General features: G+C 39.1%; 1 protein-coding gene across 2 annotated transcripts in view; it reads left to right on the top strand.

Annotated features, from left to right (window-relative positions):
• pcdh11 (protocadherin 11) overlaps nt 1–20,037 on the top strand; it is a 125,075-nt gene that overhangs the window by 66,915 nt on the left and 38,123 nt on the right. The window contains exons 5-6 of one of the 2 annotated variants that reach the window (XM_068714905.1): nt 7,777–7,812; nt 14,015–14,213. In XM_068714905.1, coding sequence (XP_068571006.1) covers nt 7,777–7,812; nt 14,015–14,213 — 235 coding nt within the window. Of the gene's footprint in view, nt 1–7,776; nt 7,813–13,975; nt 14,214–20,037 lie in introns of both variants that reach the window. The other variant, XM_068714904.1, reaches the window with a different exon arrangement.

Below are 20,037 nucleotides of genomic sequence, written 5' to 3'. Positions count from 1 at the left end.
ACATGAGACATCAACAGCGGTCTCATGGATGAAAATTTGGGTCTGTTTGACCTATCTGTCCACAACCACTTTGTCCCTAAGAGGACTGTGGCGCTCTTTATATTACGTCACCTGACTTCCTTAGCGGCAGCCGTCCTGGCTCAAGACTACATGGGTTATATATGAATTACAGTGCATTGCTTTTGTTAGAGTATTAAGAGTGGATGGGGATGTTGCACAAAAAGTACAGTAGCTGTTTAATTGTTGTGTATTGTAACAGTAAATACAACATTGATACACATAAGATAAACATACAAAAAGTAACTATAACTAGGGTGTAATGTTAGTGTTGTTGGTGGTATTGAAGGGCAAGATGTTCATCTCTGCAATGCAATGAATGCTCGATGTTGTAGGAAACAAATATGAGCTTGAATGAAAACAGATAAATGACTCATGTGTGCCAGTACCTGGTGTGCTTATGATAGTTTTGCTTTTATAAATACAGCCAACATTGTCGCTGACCAGTTGCAACCCTTCATATTGACAGGCTACTGTTTTTTTGTCGAGGGGATTTTCTAGCAAGATAATGTGTCGTTGTTTGAAGACAGTTCCAGGAAATTACTTTACTTTACTCCAGTGGTCTGCACAGTCCCCAGATCACAGCCTAATAAAACACTTTTGGGATGAGGTGAAGTGGGACGTTCACAGAATTTGCGCCACTGAAAACCTGCAAAAACTACTCTGTCAAGTCAGTATACATCATCCCTATGGAACATTTCTGGCATCTTGTTGAATCAATGCCTTAAAATTTTTTTTTGCTGTTCTGAGGGTCGAAAAGTGCCACACACAGTAATACCAAGGTGTACCTAATAAAATTGTCAATGAGTGTATTTACAACCCTGGTAAAGGACTACACTTCAGTCAAAGACCTCCGGCTGAAATATTCCTTCCCTTCCTTGGCTTCTTAGCATAGACACCATGACATCCGGAATTTGCATAGTAGTAAAGATCAATGTAGCTCTTGGAGGTTGGTGTGACACTTATTCAAAACAGCTCCCCTTTTTTTTTTCCCTAGTGTAGTCTGGAGCGAAAGAGGGTGAGCAGGCAGTGAGTGATGTGGGTAAAGAAAGCCAGACACTTCCTCAACCGGAGTCAACCTCAAAGAACATTTTGTCATGTAGCTTCTTTTGGTAAAGTACCTGCAACCCTCTTCACATCACCACTGAATCAAGGTCTGTTTCTAACTATTTGATGCTGTTTGATGTCGATGTTGAGATGTGAAACAAGTAAAACTGGCAGAGCATTTTTTATTTTTTATTACATTTTTTTCTATCTTCATCTTTTAGCACGAGTGATTTTTGGTAAGCGATAATTATTAAGTTAGATGTCACTGCATTATGAAGAATGTCCTTCAAGCCGCGCCGGATTTCAAGGGACAGCTTGACAAAACTCACTTTGAATTTGGTTGAAAGCATGTCTAATTGAATTTTGATACGTAATTAAATCAAGCAATAAATCAGCCCAGATCCCACTGCAACCGACAATTCAACACTCCCGAGCACCACAAGCTAATTATGATGAAGTTATTATCTCAGCCAAAGGGAGTACTCTGAATGGCTCCTTCTGCATCATGTAGAATCTTTTCAACTAGACTGTACTCAACCTTGAGGAAAGGGCGTCTCTCATATTAAGGATCCAGGAGATCCTATAAATGTCACTCACTTGGTTGGAAATGTATCAATGTTGAAACATTGTCCCACTTTAAAGTAGGTGATTAAAGCACTCATAGTGAAATGTTTTTGACTCACATGTACACATTAACACATTGATGCACCAAGCCAGAAATGATCTGATGTGTTGTAAATCAGCAATTACAGCTGGTAGTAATTTCTCTGAATAATCCCTTGATGTGTAGGAAGTGACTATATTGATTTAACATGGATTAAGAGCATCGTCCTCATCATCTGATTTCCAGTCTCATATGGTTAATCAATTACATTCCCCTGTGATTTAAGTATGCTTTAGATGCCATGCACCACACATGTAATCTCATGGCATAAGGTATTAAATCAAATCTAATTATAACTTTGCAGCTATGTGTCACATCATACCCTCATAACACCTTCCTTAAAAGACAAATTGGTTTGTCAGTAAAACAAAAATTAGTATTAAGTTATGTCTGCCACATGATCCTTGTAAATAAATATGCATAAATGAATAAGGTGTGTATTAATGATCAGCCTGCTTGAAGCTGAGAAATCTTTTACAAATACATGAAGAAGTGAAAAGGGCAAAATTCTCCAACTCCCCTGACAACCATACTAGATCTAGCTGGTATGGTTTTCGTAAATGAATCCTCTGCAACAATTACCGGAGTAGCCTCCTTCTGCATAATTTGATGAGCAAAGAGAAAATTGATGAACTTTTTTTAATTATTACGCCGCTTGGGATTCTGACACAAGTGCCACAGAGAGAGGAGGGGGTCCACCACTACAGCTGCCAGGGAGTTTTTTCCTTCCTTTCTCTCTTTTCCTCTTCCTACCTCCCCTTTTTTTAATTCACCCAATTTGTCGGTCCAAATGAAACAGCAAAAGGTTAGAGTGTGGAGTAATTAACAGCAGCTAGCCTAATGAAATTAGGAGGGGGCGGTAGACTGGAAGGATCAATACCTCGCTTAGAGTGAAGCAAGAGGGGGGATTGTCCAGGGAAAACACACATATACAGACCACTTAATAATAATAAGCTGATGAAAAGGCAACATGTTGTCCACTTGTAAATCAAAATTGGTTCGAACACACTCCGACGTTATTGCTGTCTAGTAATTGTGTTAAAGGAAAGCTGCTCCTTGTGCACACTCAAGAAGTGTACAGGATTTACACCACTTCGTGTGGTTTGCTGAGAGGGTTTCCCTTTATTGAATGTCAATAAGTACATCAATACACTTTGGACAACTGAACACCAATGCAGAGGGAAATGGGGATTCTATTTATCTAAGGCTACACTTAAGTATATTGAAGACTTTATTAGCCCCTTTTGATGAGGAGGTGTTTTGTTTAAAACTGTTTTATCACGCTGTCTAAGATATGCTGCGTTTGCCAGAAATATAAGGGATGCAAACTTGAACTCTGCCCACTGTTTCTTGGCTGAGACATCCACGTCTCTTGTGCGTGCACACACGAGCAGATGGCATGCACGTCCAAGTTTTCCACTGAGGGTATTTGTATAATACGTGCATATGTCTGAATGCGTGTGACTGTGACACGGCTACCTGACAAAAGCTGTCATTTTTCTTCTATGGATGAATTCGGCCACGTCCATCTCACCCGTGGGGATAACCACTTGATAGCAGGCCAGGTGCTTTTCTCCCACCTGCTCTAAACAGTTTAAGTCGTAGACTGTGGCACTGCCCAGACATTTCTGGTACACAAAGCAGACCTGACAAGTCCTGCCTGACCATTATTTTTACAGACTTCATGCAGGGAGACTAGCTGAATTGAATAGCAGCACACTGTAGTGAGCCTCACCAATAAACCCCTGACTCAGTCAAAACAAATGTGAAATACGCAAGGACGAGCTTTGCCAGCTCAAGAGACTATGGCTAGCTGGCATGCTTCCTGTCTCTTTGCCTCACTCTGTGCTTCTCCCCACCTTCAAAGGTATTTACACTATGGAGTATACTGTAATGTGGGAGGCTGTAGAGATGGGAGCAGCAGATCTCATTAGTGTTAAACTATTAGGAGCATGGGGACCCCTGGAATGAGTTTTTTCTAAAGCTTTCAGTCTAACTTGAAGTTATCACATCATACATTCTTTAAAATAATTTTTTCACAAACTGCACTAAAGCGTCTGCAGGTACCGTTTTTTTTAAGACTTTGACCTTACTGCTAATGGATACAACTCAACAAAGCTTTGTACTGTGATGCCGTCCTATTCCTGACAGATTGATGAGGTCAGCCAATTTAGTATGGACATATAAGAATGTTTAAGAATGCGCCGGGTTTCATTTTCTATATGATATTAATGTAGCGGAATACGTCCTTCCTTGTGAAACCAACTGATCATTTTGACACCTGTCATCGTAATTGCTGAAAATGAGCACAAGGAATATGAAGTTGATTGTTATTCCTTAGTTATCTCGAGTTGACAGGGCTCTGTGTCATCAAGCTCACAGAGGTTAAGGGGAGAAACTTATCAAAGAAATGGAAATAACAAGGAAATCGACATAGTAGTTATTTGATTTGCTATGTGTTTTAAGGTACGTGTGAGACAGCTCTCCAAGAATTGTCACTTATCACTTAGTAAGTAAATAGGTCTGCTGTGTTTGCTGCTGCCTCCCCATCATTACTTGTAAAGAGCAAGCTTTTCTGTTACCTCCATCTTTTATTGCTCCAATATCACAGAAGAGGAATTTTGAAATGAAACACAAGCCTACTAATGAAATTAATAACTACCAAATGTGCTTATGTTGGCAACCCAATAGTTGTGTAAAAGATATTGCTCCGCTTTAATGCTGCATTTAAAGAGGCATTTAAAGTAATACATGCAGAACTCTTTGGCCTGTTGTTCTAAGTTAGAAATCTAGATTCATTAAGATTCATTTTTTATACTCTAAATGTACTGAGGGAGATTTACTAGCGTATGTACAAAAGCTGATGGAAAATTCTCTTTTTAATATCCCTGGTATGCACACAGTGGGCTCGTTGTGGGTTTTTTTTGCACACTGCAGGCTTCACTGTAGATATAATATTAGCTACCCTCCAGCAACCTATGCACAGCTGGAATGCACTCTCACCTACCTTTAGACTATAACCCTTTCCTTTTACCTCTGTGCCACAGTTCAGATTCTCACTGGAGAAGACAGGTTATTGCAGCCCTTCAAGCTGTCTCCAGTTCATACTGTAACTCAGTGCTCGGGAACAGATGGACAGTGCTTTAAAGTAAATATGTATGTGTGGTGTGAAAAGCACGCCACACAGTTTTACAGTATTGTAAATGCTCCTACCTACATTCATTCATTGTGCAGCGACTGTGTCTCAAAATTGGGATTCATTTGGATACAGAAACGTAGCACAATAAGGTCTGGTGTTTTTAATCAATTATTTATCCAATATTTTAATGATCAGAGTGCCTGGGGTGATCAAAGGCTCGGTTCGAGCTCCACTGCCTCTGCTCACTAAGTCATCCCTCTCTACTTTGATGTGGTTCACCAACAAATGCACTTATCTTAAGCATAACTCTTTCTCCCAGGCATGCATGTGGGTGCTTTGAAACCGCTAGTTTGAGAGGCGTACATAAAGAGAGAAGGTCATTGACCAATCCATACTGAGGAGGAAAAAAAAAGAAAACTCATACATTTATGGTCTCCAGCAATCAGATGTACAACTGATATTTCGAATGTCATCCAAGTATGAGACAAGCATAGGTCACCTTCTCAGATCCCTCATGTACATTATCATATATTTAATTGGTTCGCAGGGTCTCTAACTTGAAGTATGTGTCACCAGATGCTGAATAAAACATTACTTGGAGAAGAAACAACTGCTTGATGGCAGCCTCAAGTAAAATCCTGCTTTAAATGACCAGTCACTGGATGCAAATGAGTCCTGACAAATGTTGGTGCGCTCAATTATGCAAAAAAAAGAAAAGAAAAGAACATATGTATATATTTTTAAATTACATTTATTTTAGAAATAAAGTTGAAATGTTTTACATTTGTTATGCTTTTCAATGAATCTATAGAGGTTAGTGCTGTAGCATGTTCCAGCCACAATGTCAGACTGGTGTGTGTAGTTTACAGTAGGTGCAGTTGAATTATACTCACCACTTTATGACAAGGTTATAAGATCTCTTTAGACATAAACTATATATGTTTCCATATGCGGAAAAGTCCTGTGTTAGATTGTATCTATATTTTATTAAAATGTTTGCATAACCTACTTTGCATGCCTCATATTAAATAGAAAGTAATCCAGACATCAGTAGTTGTATATATCCATTCTTACTGATCTTAACGATTATGGTAACTGCACTTTTGAGATCATAGTTCATAGATTTAGTATATATTTAAGAATGGACCACCAAATGTATGCAGGGGCCTTATAGCAGGACAGTTCAGCTAGCAACACAAAAGGTTAACTGATGACCTTTTGTGCTAAATGATATAATAGTGTTTTACATCACCTATTTCAGAACATTCATAGATTTCAACATGGGCACAGCACAGCAAGCTGAAAACTAAATATTGACTTGTTATGAAGTTCTTATTACCAGGAAACAGTTGGCTATTTTTACATCCAGCAGACAAAAAGCAGTGCAACACTATCATTCATAAGGAGTCACGTTTCTATCCACCTGGCAAATGCAAGTCCAATGTTTACTCTAATGTTAGCTCGGTTTTGGTCTCCACCAACTCCTGTGGGAAATATCTTTGGCTCTTTAGCTGCTAAATGCTCCACTATGTTCACCAGTAGGTTGCTGACTTTTTCCCCCATAAGGTACTGATTAGGCGGTTGACATGTTTGAGGTTGGTCATAACATAAAGTTATTGTTGTTAAGTAACAGCCACACCCACAACTCAGAGCAAAACAGAGCTGAACAATTAAGATGTTGGCATGGAAGCAGAGTAGTCCCGTAATGACTTATTGCTAAAAATGATAACCACCATATTCAAAAATGTGAATCTTGAAACTGTTGAAGTAGAGACAAACTGTTGGTGACATGCACAGTAGTTATATTAGTGATATTGATATTATTCACAGAAAACATTGCAAGTGTAGTCAACAATATTCAGTGTGCGTGATTCTAGTTTGACTAGATACGTCATGGCAATGCGATGATTTAATGTTTACCTGTATACATTTCTTAAATATGCCCATCTCCAACTCAAAACATGACTTATTATAAAAAATCTACAACACAATGGATTTACTATGCAGGCAGGTATTTGTCAAAAGTTTGAATACCATTTAGTTCAATTGTCCACCATGAAGCTCTATTTTGTTTCAATGAATAGCTTTGGGTGTCCTGCTCTATTGCTCAGTTAGTAGCAGCATCCCAAAACAATTATAGTGGGATAATCTGTTGACATGAATGTGTTTCCTGTTCATTGTTTTACCATTCTACCCCAGCAGTCCTTTCTGATTCTCCCCGTCTAAGTGGCTCCTCACTGCCAGATTTCTTTTATTTTCTTTGAAAATCAAGTCATGTACTTAGATTACAGTACAAAGAAAACAAAATTGGTGATTAAAAATTAAATACTCTTATCTCTCTGTGAGTTATCTCAGTCCCCAGAGAGATGATGCTATTTTGCAGGCTTGCAGTTGTCTTTTGTTCCCAATTTAGAAGCTTGTCGCTGTTTATTGTTAATTTTTGATGCTTCATTTGATATTCTTTTCACTTTCCTGCCTGACATGCAGAGAAAACATCTTTATCAAAGTGTCAGTTGTATGGCTTGTGTTGTCAGGATGTCAGGTTTGCCCTATTCTTTACATTTCTGGGGAGAGGGTGTGTACTCTGCAGCCCGGTTTGCTGGCGTGCCAACTGAGCACGGAAATATGCTTCAAAAAAACTCTTGTTCTGCGGAAGAAATCAATATCCATCCTAAATCTCAATTCCAACTTAAAAAAAGACTTTAAACCACAAAATCTATGAGACTGTCAATTGTGAACTCTGACTGACTTTAAGAAGACTGGAAAGTTCCCAGTGCAGTTTCCTTTGTTGGTTTCACACATTTCCATAGTAAATGCTCTGTAGAGTTACAGTCAGACAGTGATGTGAAATGTTCTTCTGTCTTTGCAGGAGGCCTGTCAACTTGGCAAGATAACTTCTGTGAACGTAAGTCTGTTCTCTGCTCCTTCTTGCATGTACATTACCATAAGCATGAGGTTTATTACTATATTTTACACATGTTACACCTATGTTAACATCAGGTAAACCATAAAAACAGCATGTTTATGTCTTAAAAATAGAATATCTATAATATAATATAGATGCAAGGTTTTCATCCAATTTTATATTTTTCAGTAAAGTTGCTATGTCACTGTCATGACCGTATTTTTGCATGCTTTCTTCCATCCGTGTAGTATTTTATTGGTACTAGTGCCCGTTTAAAACATGCCTGTTCAGAACCGGCAGAATGCTTGGAATGTGTTGTAGCTGGTTGCAGTTTTCTCAAATACCGCTCATACAGACAATTTAAGTGAGCAATACACCTGTCAATCATAGTTGCGGCACACACCCAAGTCGCGGCCTCTCAAGGTGAGAAACAACAGAGAAATACACTCAGATTCACGGGAAAAAAACTCCAGGGGCAACCTTTACCGTGAGGCAAGGTAGGCAACTGCCTTAGGGCACAACTAAAATGGCCCCAAACAGACATAGATTTAATATGAGATTTAGATATTACAAATATTGAATTACCATTCGAAGTCATTGTACCCCAAAATAACTTACAATAGGGCCCAACAAGCCTTCAGAAAATAGGCAACTCAACTGTATACTTATTACAGTTAGTACTTCCCAAGACCAAATAAATTGTTAGTCGACATACACTCATGCGATTTTCTTTTATTTTTATTTGATTGATTAGTTGATTTAATCAGAAAAACAGATCTGCAAATCTTCTCCACAAAAGAATCTCTCAAAAGCACCTCTTTAAATGTTGTGTTCAGCAGAGATGTGCGCATAAGTTTCTTGTAAATAAGTCGTTCTTTATGAAAAAGCATTAAAAAAATAACATATTGACTTAAGAAATCTTAGTTGACTGAGACCAAAACAACCGAAAGTTAATCGATTAAGAGGGGGTAGCCCTTCTTACTGTGTACTTTACATGACCAAACATTTTTACTGGTTATGTTGCAGATTCAGATTTGACTCAAAAAGTATAACAATTAAAATATAATGCATTAATATTCATTAAACTGATTCACATTATATTAGAATTGAAAGCATGTTGAACAGAAGTAAGTTTAATGTGCAGCAGAATTCAGACATTTTCTTTTTGCTACTTTTTCTACCCCTGCCAATACCAACATCCCCAGTTAGAGAAACATAGTACAGCCAGAAACATAGCAGAAATACACTTGGTGGAGGTTCGCTTGCTTTGGCTTAATCACCGCAGTTATAAAGTAGAGCATGGACTTAATTAGCAGAGGTATTTTGGTGGCGGTAACGTTATTAGTGTCTTACACCAGGGAAATCTAGTCTTACTCACGGGGGAAAAACACACCCAAGTTGCAGCATACTGATGGTCAGAAACACTGGTGAAACACACTCTGGTTCAATTCTGCTTTCAGTTGGCTATCCGCTCGTATTGACTCCAGAGAAGTGAATAAGAGTTTGGTTGTAGAGTGAACAGCAGTCAATGAGCTGCGGTCTAACATCCTCTACTCAGACCGCAGAGCCCTGAAGCCCCGACCCCACTACTTCACAGAGCCCTGTTCGCTTGTTTATTCAAAGTTTACTATGATTGAACATGTCATGTGACCGAATTGCACCAAATTCGACACGGCACTCCCTTGGGTCCTTACATACACAACCCTTCTGTTAAGTTTTGCTGTGAGCAAAAGTGTCTTTACTTTCAATTGTCTGTATTGTTGCTTGTTTACGTGAACTATTCAACTCAGCTCAAGAGGCAATTTCCCACTTCCTTGTAAAATCCCATTAACATTAAACTCAATTGTGTTGTGGCATGTGACCGTCATACCATCTCTTATCTTTTCAGTGTTTCAGGTACTCTCTTTATCTTGCAGCTCATGTCTGCACACAGGCACAGAGTTCACGAGTCTTTGGTCAATGAGAGCAGGACTGCACAATAGCATGCAATTCAAACTTTCTCAATTGGGAACATATGACTATACACATTATTAAAGTGTTTTCGTACTCAAAGGAACGTTACAGTTCAGTGTAAGACCCTGCTTTGCTCAGACTGGAACATATTACTAATACAGAGAAGATCATCATAGCATATGACTCAATAATGGTTGAAAATGTTCGAATTTGATTTGTCAAAAATCACCCAGTAATCTCTCAACCCACTTGCTAAAATCACCTCCTTCTTGAATGTTCCCGCTAATTCATCATCTCACACACAGTGGCATATCACCTCAAACAAAATAGGCTGAGCTGGAACAACATGTTCAAAAACAAAGGACGCACCCGCAAAGTAAGACCACTAACGGTCGAGTGGATGTTGCACGATCTTGGCATTATGCAGAATAGGGACATGTAGGACAGCATTTTGGGGATAAATACCTTACCATTGCTGGGTTTTTTTATGTTATTTATTTCCTACACATAAGACATGTGCAACATGACAAATCACCATCTCCTCTGAACAGATTTATGCAGGTCTAGGTGTGCCCGCAAGCTGATCTTTATCTGAAATGGCAGAGCCAATCTCCCCTGATTCACTCCTAAGTGGTCCCTGTTTATCACTCAAAGTGAGCTGGTTGTCAGCCAAGTCCTTCTCTGTGCAGCACTGACTTCTTGCTATTTCTAGAGAGCTTTAGTTGGGGGAAATGTATAATACAACCGAAAGAGCTGTGGCCAACCAAAGGAAAAGGTTGCGGCCACCTGGCCTCTCCTCCCTCTATGTCTAAATATAACAGACTTCTAATCCGGTAACCTGTGAATCCAGCCCTATCTGCTTATTGTCTGAGTGGTTCCCAAAGGGAGGGTTTTGGATTGGCTTGCATGTTGTATGGTAGAACTTGGCATGCATCTCTCCTGTTCATTTTATCGCTGTGTACATACTTCTCAAGGCAGTGTTTTATCTGGCTGAACGGGCTTTGTTTGGTCTTGATATCTCTTACCGCAGCTTGTCTTTGCTTTATGGATTTCTGGCAGCTTCTTCAAATAAGTGATAATGCTTAGCAAAACACTCCCCTTGACTCTTCGGTGAATGTTTGTGTTTGTTTGTCATGTTTATCTTTCAACATAGTGTTAAATTCACATTAGTCATTCAAAACTTTTATTTATTTAAAACCAATTAATGGTATTTAATTGTAATTAATATTGTAGCTCTGTACGACTTAGTATTGAGCGCGTCGTGAAATCAAATTAGACTTTTCTTAACATCTGGCAGCAACTTGAATGGGCTTGAATAAACAGCCGTCTAAAAATGAAGACACTCCCTTATGCAAAATGATTATGTCCTAATTGTCACGGACAGCTGTTTGTTCTAATAGATTTTGGATGCCATTGTTGGAGCAAGTTTCCAATAATTAGAGTCATGTAGAGAGGAAGCATGCTTTTTGTAGAGCTGCCAACCTTTCATAAGTGGGCTCTTTCTTTTGCTGGAACCTGGACGTTGCTTTTTGCATGCATCCTCCAGTAATTTTGAGAAACAGCTGCCAACGCTGTTTGAGAAAAAGTAGATATTTAGACTACTTGAAAGCGTGGGCAAACATGGCACACATTATATGAATTTGCCAGCAAGGTATTCATCTCTGTCTCAGAAAATGAATAAAACCGCACGAGGAGTGAGGGAAAACATTCTTCTCTATACGGAACCATAGAAATATACCTCATCATTTGGCAGCAGAAGGTGTCACAACACATGCAGTAAAAACAAGATAAATTTCAAGGAGTCCCACATCATATATTTGTATGTTTTTTCAGAAATAAGTGCGGTGCATGTTTTCTTTCTTATTCTCCTAAAACAAACAGCAACAAAAAGCTTCTGTTTTGGAGTTGTTATCTCACAAGTGTTGAAGGTTGTGTGTTTTTATTTTGTTTGACTTTGACTCTACGCCCCTTTTACACTCTTATTTCTTCTCTGTCTTATACTTACTAGCACACACACACACACACACACACACACACACACACACACACACACACACACAGCTATTTGTGGCCTCCGGATCTAGATGAATCGAGTAAATAGAATATTTAGCTAGCTGTTTCAACATCACAGCATTGAAAACCATTCAGTTATGCTTTCAGGGTACTAATTGTGTGGATTTAGGTTAGTCAACCCTCTCTGATAGTTTTTAAATGAAGCTTTTTGTGCACTTGCTTTTTGGCAGTGTGTCCTTCATTAGTGCCAGACTTTATTTCACTCTCCCTCTCTTCTATTTTCCAAGCCTGATTCAGTCTTATCAAAGAACAATAAGCGCTTATCTACGCACTATAGTGGCTAAAGAAAAATATGTTCGCACAGAGACATCACCTCCTCCTGGGCTTAAGGGAGCATGTGTTTATGATGTTTTTAATTCAGGACACACATATTGCTCTTGTTGATGAAGAAAATCAAGATAGTAATTTGTGCTCCAGTTGTGTTTGCTCTTGAAAATAGAAATCTCTTATCAGCTTGAATAATGGGATGAATAAAATTCACAGCAAAAACCGTAGCTGAGGGTGTAATTAAGTTTTATGTTTTTTATTGTCCTGTACGTTGTGATGCAGTATGATGCTACTCAGGGAGTCATGTGAAGACATGAATTCAAGCTAAGGTATATTTCACTGTGACAATTTTACAGATACTACCTCAAAGCCAAGTCAGATCACCTCACTCCTCTTTTTTTTTTTTTTTTTTTGTCAAACTCAAAGTAGCACGATGAAATGAGTGGTATCTCAGTACAGATTACCCACTGTGCCTTACCTTGTGAATTATTGTAAGTTTGCGGTGTGTTTTTCTGGAGAAATCGCTTACATGTTAGCAGACCTCACTGCACACACAGGATGTGTATTTTCTTTTTTAGCGCCAAAGAAAGGTCACAACATGAACTTTTGTAAAGCACCAGAGAAATCAAAGAGGCCTGCACCTTTCACAAGAAAATGCCCACATTCCTGTGATCCCCAAGACTTTACAAATCAAAGTCCCAGCCTTCACACACATTCACACTTCTTTTGTGTCTTAACTGGGTGAGAAGGAAAACTAGGACATAGTTCAACCTGTTAATACACATCCCATCTATCCACAGGACAAGAATTATAAATCTTTTAGTCAGTTTATTATCTGAAAACTAATTCACTAAACTCAAAAGAGCAGAAATTATTTTTGGGTTATGAGGTCTCTGTTTCAATTAGTCCCCCACGGTGACAGGATGCAATTTTGGCATATTTTTCAACTAAAATCAGGCAAAGGTGATGAATGCAGTGCTGGGCAAGTAACAACAACACTTCATGCAATCAGGCAAGGGTTTACCTTGTAAAGGCTACTCATTCATGCATAAATGAGCATTGTTGTCACCACTCAATAATAATAGTCTTTATTTGTCAGTGGAGCAGAGAGAATACCTCTAAAGGATACTACCAATGTGCATTCATCCCTGGAATGTCTATATGTGATTTTAGATACCGCTCTCTGGTGGTCAATTTTGATAGAAAGACAGTGCAGCAATAACTGAGGTCAAGGGTCGAACATTGAACTGATTATGACATTGGGTTTTTAACAAAGTTGTTAGTAGTAAGTCAGTTGACTATTGGAGTCACACAGGACACAAACAAACGGCCTCCTGGGTAAAAGTCACGTGTTTGTTTGACCCATTCATCCACCTTTTCTCGCTCTTTGTACTTTTTCACCTGACTTCCAGTGCACTTAACCTAAGCCTCTAATGTTGCTGCAGTGTAAAATTACACATGAAAAATGCATGGCCATAACACTCAAACTGACTTAAGAAATTGGTTATTCGCCAATGTGGCTATTTACACCCTGGTGCATATAGCATGGCAGAGACAAGCACCCAGGGATCCGTAGCCAACAATGCTATTTGCACCTAACAGATTTGAGCAACTTGATGCTATTTCTGCTAAGAAACATTGCTGTTGATTTTGTAAATGTAGTTTTTCAATGTTGTGAGGGTATTCAACAGTAAAAGTCTTTAGTATTAGAGTAGCTACACATTGTAGGGCCCTTGAAGGATTGAAACATGATGCATCTTACTGGTATTTGACCCTTTTAGAGCTCTCAGTCTTTAGCTGTAACAATCTCCCCCACCCTACATTTATATCTTTAATTCTTTCTTTTTTTTCTCCCACTTTTTTCTAACAGTTTCTAACAGAACATCCCTTGTTTGTTGGTGTGCTCCAGACCCAGCGCCGCGTGACGTTCCATCTTCCAGACGGTTCCCAAGAGAGTTGCAGTGACAGCGGGCTGGGAGACCCGGAGCCTAGCAGCACAGCCAGCACCACCCAACCTCTTCCCCTCAGTTTCCCCCAGGAGGAGTACTATGAGCAAACGTCACCAAACAGCCGCACCGAGGGAGATGGAAACTCAGACCCCGAATCTAGTGAGTACTGAATTTTGTCTCAGACAGCAGGCAAATCTGTTATTTTTATGTTATTTTTAGTTTTTTTTTTTATCATTTTGTTGTGATTTTTTTAGGCTGACTCTCCATAATATAGTTTACAAGTGACCATCTGTGTTTTCAGACAGTAAAATAATTCACTGAGATTACAGCTGTGATTGTCATAGAAACAAGACATCCTTGCAAATATTTAACAAGGTACCACGTTCTGGTAAAAAAACTAGTAACAAACTAGACACACAGAAAAGTTTCTTTGCTGTACCTGCTGTTTTTGTGAGGTCATTTTTTTAGACGAGTGGGACAACAGTTTTGTTGCACAAGAAGTCTTTCTTTCAGAATTTCTGAAAGAGAAATAAACCAGTTTTATGTGTTAAGATTTAAAACCAAAAAAACATCTCAGTTATATTAGAAAAGCAAATTAATTGGATTTGATCAAAACAAGCTGTGAATCCGTTGTCATGGGAGTGCAGAAATTATATTATTGACAATTAATTTTGTAAGGCAGAATTTTGTAAATGTTGTCCAATGTTAAGCTGTAGAAGGTAAGGGAATTAAACCTCTGAAGTTGGAACTGAATTTACTCAAATAATTCACAAGACAGCTGTCACTGCCTGGCTTACTGCCCAATGATGTTCTCCATAAAAAGCCCCATTGAACGCAGAGAAGCAACACTCCTTCCTCATACATATAAAACAGATTTTTTTTAAACGCATTGCTCAAATAACTGGCTTAGGGGGAAAAGAAGTGTGCTTAAGACACACCACAGAGGATCCTGGGTTTTTCCACCAGTGGTCGTGTAGATCCAAAGCCTGTGCACCAGCAGCATGCCAATGATGCTGCTGAAATGATTTTGCTCCACCTTAGCATGAACAAGGCTATTCTGAGTCCCATATCCCTGTCCTTGTCACATACCAACCCCCTCCACTTCAAGCTGGATATTCTAGTCCTGGTGGGCTGGATTATATTTTCTGGAGGTAACCCTGCATCCTATATTGCAGGCTGGATGGAGGCTCACATCGGAGCAGACCTTCACTCCTCCTATGGCCCTTGTGTATCACTGCTAGAAACGCTTTAGCCATTGCATAGAGTTACATGTCAAAAAAATAAGTCAGGTTTTTTTTCTTCATCTATCCAGCAGAGAAAATCTACAGCACAGGTAGAAATAGATTGCTTTGCATGCACCTACGTGCAGTATAGCCATTGTGTCATAGCTGTAAGTGAGACAACAGTCCTTGGTGCATCTGCCTCCCCAGCAGCCGCGCTGACAGGTCCAGGGCTTGGGTGTCTGTGTGAGTGTGATTGTGAATGCGTTTGTTAGACATTAGACAAGATGGGTGACATCCTGGCGATGGCTTCCTGTTCATTTACATGCAAAGGTCCGTCCCATATGTGATTTTTCTATTTTTGATAAGAGGATATTGCAAGCAATCTTTTTTATACAAGATAGCCACACACAACCAGCTGACCTCCATTTTCTCCCACCCCCCCTCCACACACACACACACACACACACACACACACACACACACATATCTGTACACCAGGCACGTGTATAAACACAGATCCAAACACATACATCTAATGATCAAACCTCTCCTTCCCAGCTGTTCACTTTAATGTATTCACCATGGTGACAGCAGTGATTCATATATGGGATTCATTCACATACAGAGGCAATTGCTCATCATCTCATTAATATTCAGTGACATAAACATCTCATACCTCATAAACTTACTCAAATACTGCACTTATTACCCACTTTCCCTCTGGGGTAATATTTGTTGAAGTGGATTAGTTTTAGATAGAAGACCATGCTAATGTGGTAAATGCATGTGTACTTTTACAAATTGCTGCATTAAAAATCAGAGGGAGAGTGTTAACAGACTAACCAAGAGTGTAATATTGGAGTCTAATATTAGTAGTTGGATATTAGAAAAGTAATTTTACTTATTTGACCACAAAGCTCCTAGAAATGCTCTGTTGTAACCTTATCACACCAAATGATAGTAAAGTCAATATCATTTTTACTGATGTTACCGTAACAAAGGGAGCAGATCATTGTTGACGGTTGTATAAACACCATATAAGAAGTGATTTGATCATTTTTACATACATATATCTATGTATATCATTCCTTATGCAATATATGTAGAACTATGCAGCTTTATATATGTATTGTTTGCCTTTCCAGGCTGCTAAGAAATACAGAAAGTTCATATTTAATATTACTATGAATTGAATGATTAAATATTCTCACCTTAAGTCAAGAAAGTTATTTCATTTGCTTTTAGATGCTGCAGATTTAACACACACTTGCACACCCATTCGTACATCGTTTGAAGACAGAGTGAGAGACGCCTGACTCATCCGGCTCCATTTTTCTTCTTCCAGAGGTTTAAAGATAAACTCTGACTCTGTGCTGCTCAGTTCAAAAGGAGAGATGGATCCTGTGCATGTTGACCGTCTCAGAGATTTGATGACAAAGGGGGGTCTAAGATGGATTTGATATGGTTTTATCAATGAGCACCAGGCTGGCATGGCGGTGGCGATCTCTTATTATGTCGACTGAATTTGTAAAGCAGAAAGAACAAGGAAAAGTGGAAAGAGGAGATGGAATGACTCCAAGTGAAGAAGAGGAAATAGAGCTGAGAGATTGAATGACTCAAGCGTTGAGTCGCTAGAAAGAGAATTTCAGGAGTCAAATGCGGTTTTGTTTCGTAAAGGTGGACCTCAGCTTGGACCAGAATGTCAGCTTGCACTGAATAATTGTCCATGCCAAAGGCAAGCCATGTGGCCTTCTTATGACAATGAATTTCTCAACTCCTCTTTAAACCTGCATCTTTATTAGGCCACCCACTCTTGAAATAAAGTTCATATGACATTTTATGTTTCTATTATTTATGAGTTAGGCGGCTGTTCATTTTATAGGCTCTTGCTTCCCCCTCCAGGCTCTCTTCACCGCCCGTCATCAGTCTCTGTGCTGTCGCCTCTTTTGTCACACACTGTTCCAAAGGTTTTGATATTTCCTCCTGCCTCGACAAATAGATAAAAGCTGCAAATTAATATCATTAGCATGTGTGTTTTTAGGTCCAACCCCCATACGTCTTGACAGCTGGCTTTTACAGAACTACACATCCAGAACAATTAGGCATGATGAATCGTACCTGTCCCTTTAGGCCAAATTGCAACACTTCATCAAAACATCAGAAACAGGAACGTATAATGATATGCGATGCATCTCTTCCCCCAAATAAGAAAGATGCATTTCAGTTGACGTTCTCCCATATAGTGGCTCGGTACGGTGGCATCCTCGATACGGGTTTACAGAGATTCAACTTCTAGGCATCAGAAGTGACAGACTTTTCCTGGATTCACAAAGTGCATGGGATTCTGTTTTTTAACAGTGAGAATTGACCTTGCTCTGTGTGACGTGAATGCACTTGTGATCAGTTAAGATTTGTTGACATTGAATGATTAAATCCTGTGTGTTCGTTTTGGACAGTCTGTTGTTGACTTGATGATGTCCTGGAAAGTTTTTTTCTCTGAATGATGGGAATCATCATGTCATGAACAGCACACAGAGCTAAGCCCTCAGACAAAGAGCAGCAAAGTGGGAGCAAATCCCTGAGTCTAAATCCTTCACATTTTTCAAACAATACACAATTTTGTTCTCTGGGCGATTTGTAATATACTTATTTCTTTCCCCTGTTGTTGGAGCTGAGGGATTTAAGAGCTTGTGCTTTTTGCCCACTTACAAGCAGCTCACTACAGGCAGTTTTGAAGCAGTGCATTAGTCTCTGGAAGAAACATGAAAAAGCTGTACAATATAGTGCCGTATCTTAATCTGTGGCATATGGCTTTCAAATGACCAGCTTACACCTTGTCTGTCTAAGATCTAAATCTGCTATTAAAATAAGCCAATCCTTTTTAAACACTGCAAGTATAATAAGATTATAGTTTTAAACATGCTGCTAGTGTATTATAAAACTACAGACTTTTTACCAAAGGGAATTGCTTCATCAAATAATAGATTTCAATCAATGCTTTTGTTTGATATTCAAATTATTTTTGTTTTATTTGTGCAATTTTGTGTCCAAGGCTTTTATAGTTCATTATATAATTCCTGATGCCAGTAGACAAATAATCTGATTAAAGGTTTGCTGGGTTCATTCTTTGTGGGGGTTACGTTCCCAACTCTTTGATTTCTGTAGGTCCAAAATTTGCATAATAGCTCTCGGACTGAATTTGCGGTTGACTGCTTTACAACTGCCTTTTTTGGAAAAATCTAGTGTGAAGGGACCACTTGAATTTTTAATACTTTTCCAACCTCTAACTTATTACAGTGTGTCTGGCCGCCAATGCCAAGCTTGTGCTAAGATTGGAATTCAACTGTCTAGACACAATCTGCCCATAAATAAAGGGATTTCAAGAAGAAAAAAAAAAGTCAGTTGGTTGTGATTGGAACTCTTCAACTAAGCGGGACCAGCCTCTGTGTAAAACTGTTGAACTGCATTTTGTCATACATGCCAATAGTTTAGCACATCATTATGTGACGGCAACCACGCCATAGTGTTCAGTTGAGTAAGCTACATTAATTATTCATATGAGTCCAATCTCAGTTTCACTTTGAGGGTTCTCAAATGCAATTAGAAGTAATGAATGTGCTTCTTAATTACATTCATTTGTGCAAATTTCCATTCCCCATTGAATTTTTCTGTGGAAACATTGTGACACTGACCAATGGTATATCATTTGCAATGTGACTAAATCCATTCAGCATAGAACAATTAGCTGTAATTAGTGTTACAATGTCATCAGCGACCAGGGGGAAAGACTAAGCTGACATGCAAAGGAGAAGAGGACCCTTGTTCAGAGAGTTTAAAGTCCAACGTTGTAGCAAGATCCAGATAATTGGCTGACAGGTTAGGAAGATGATGAACTGTTGTAAGACTCTAAGGCTTAGTTTTTTTTCCCCCCAACTTTTGATTCATGTAAAATGGGCTGAGGAGGCATTCTCTTTGATCGTAATGCCCTTCTCCAGATTAACACTTAGTGCAACCTTTTACTCCTGCCTGCCCATCTCGTCATCTGCTGCTGACAAATGAGCAGCTTCAATAAAGTAATTGAGAATGAAGTGCCTTGCTTAGGGGTACGTTGCTGGTGGTTGTTAAAAGATGGGAGGAAGCATTTCTAATTCATTTCACATCATGACCTTACAAATTCTCATGTTATCAGTGATATTCTGTCTGCGGTGTGTATATTTAATTCATGCCGCACATAAAATGGTAATGCAGCCTATTCCTTTTCTTGCAGTTATTCCATAACGTTACAAGATAACTTCTTCAAACTCCTTTTTTTTTCACATCATTTGCACCAGTTTGCTTCTTGCTATATATTCTCCCTCATATAAATAAATAAAAGCTTTTGTGCCTTCTAGCTCCCCGAACTTTTTACAGCTGCCCCAGTGGGCCTGCAACAGAGTTAAATGAAGCAACAGTGAGTATTAACCTACATAGATTGGACCTCGGCTTTTAAGATGATTTGAGATTTTATTCTTCTTATTTCCTCTTTCCTTTTTCTGACCACCGGGGGTCTAGAGCTGAGTCAGGAGGGGATTTAGATGGACTCATCTGTATCCTTTTCAACCGATTGGGATTTGGTGGAAGTGCTCAGTTCTCAGAGGTGAGGTGGAGGGGAACCCTTGTTTTATCTGGTTCAAATGCCACACCAGTCGTCTCGGAGAGAGAGAGAGAGACAAGCTATTGATCTGGAGGAGTCAACTCAGCTCACAGAAATCTCTCTCCTC

Source organism: Cebidichthys violaceus, unplaced genomic scaffold, assembly GCF_023349555.1.
Source record: "Cebidichthys violaceus isolate CVI_PGR_0920_01 unplaced genomic scaffold, fCebVio1.0.p SCAF_2, whole genome shotgun sequence".
Classification (NCBI taxonomy): domain Eukaryota; kingdom Metazoa; phylum Chordata; class Actinopteri; order Perciformes; family Stichaeidae; genus Cebidichthys; species Cebidichthys violaceus.
The sequence above is the reverse complement of the archived record's forward strand: the minus strand, read 5'-3'. Positions and strand labels throughout refer to the sequence as shown.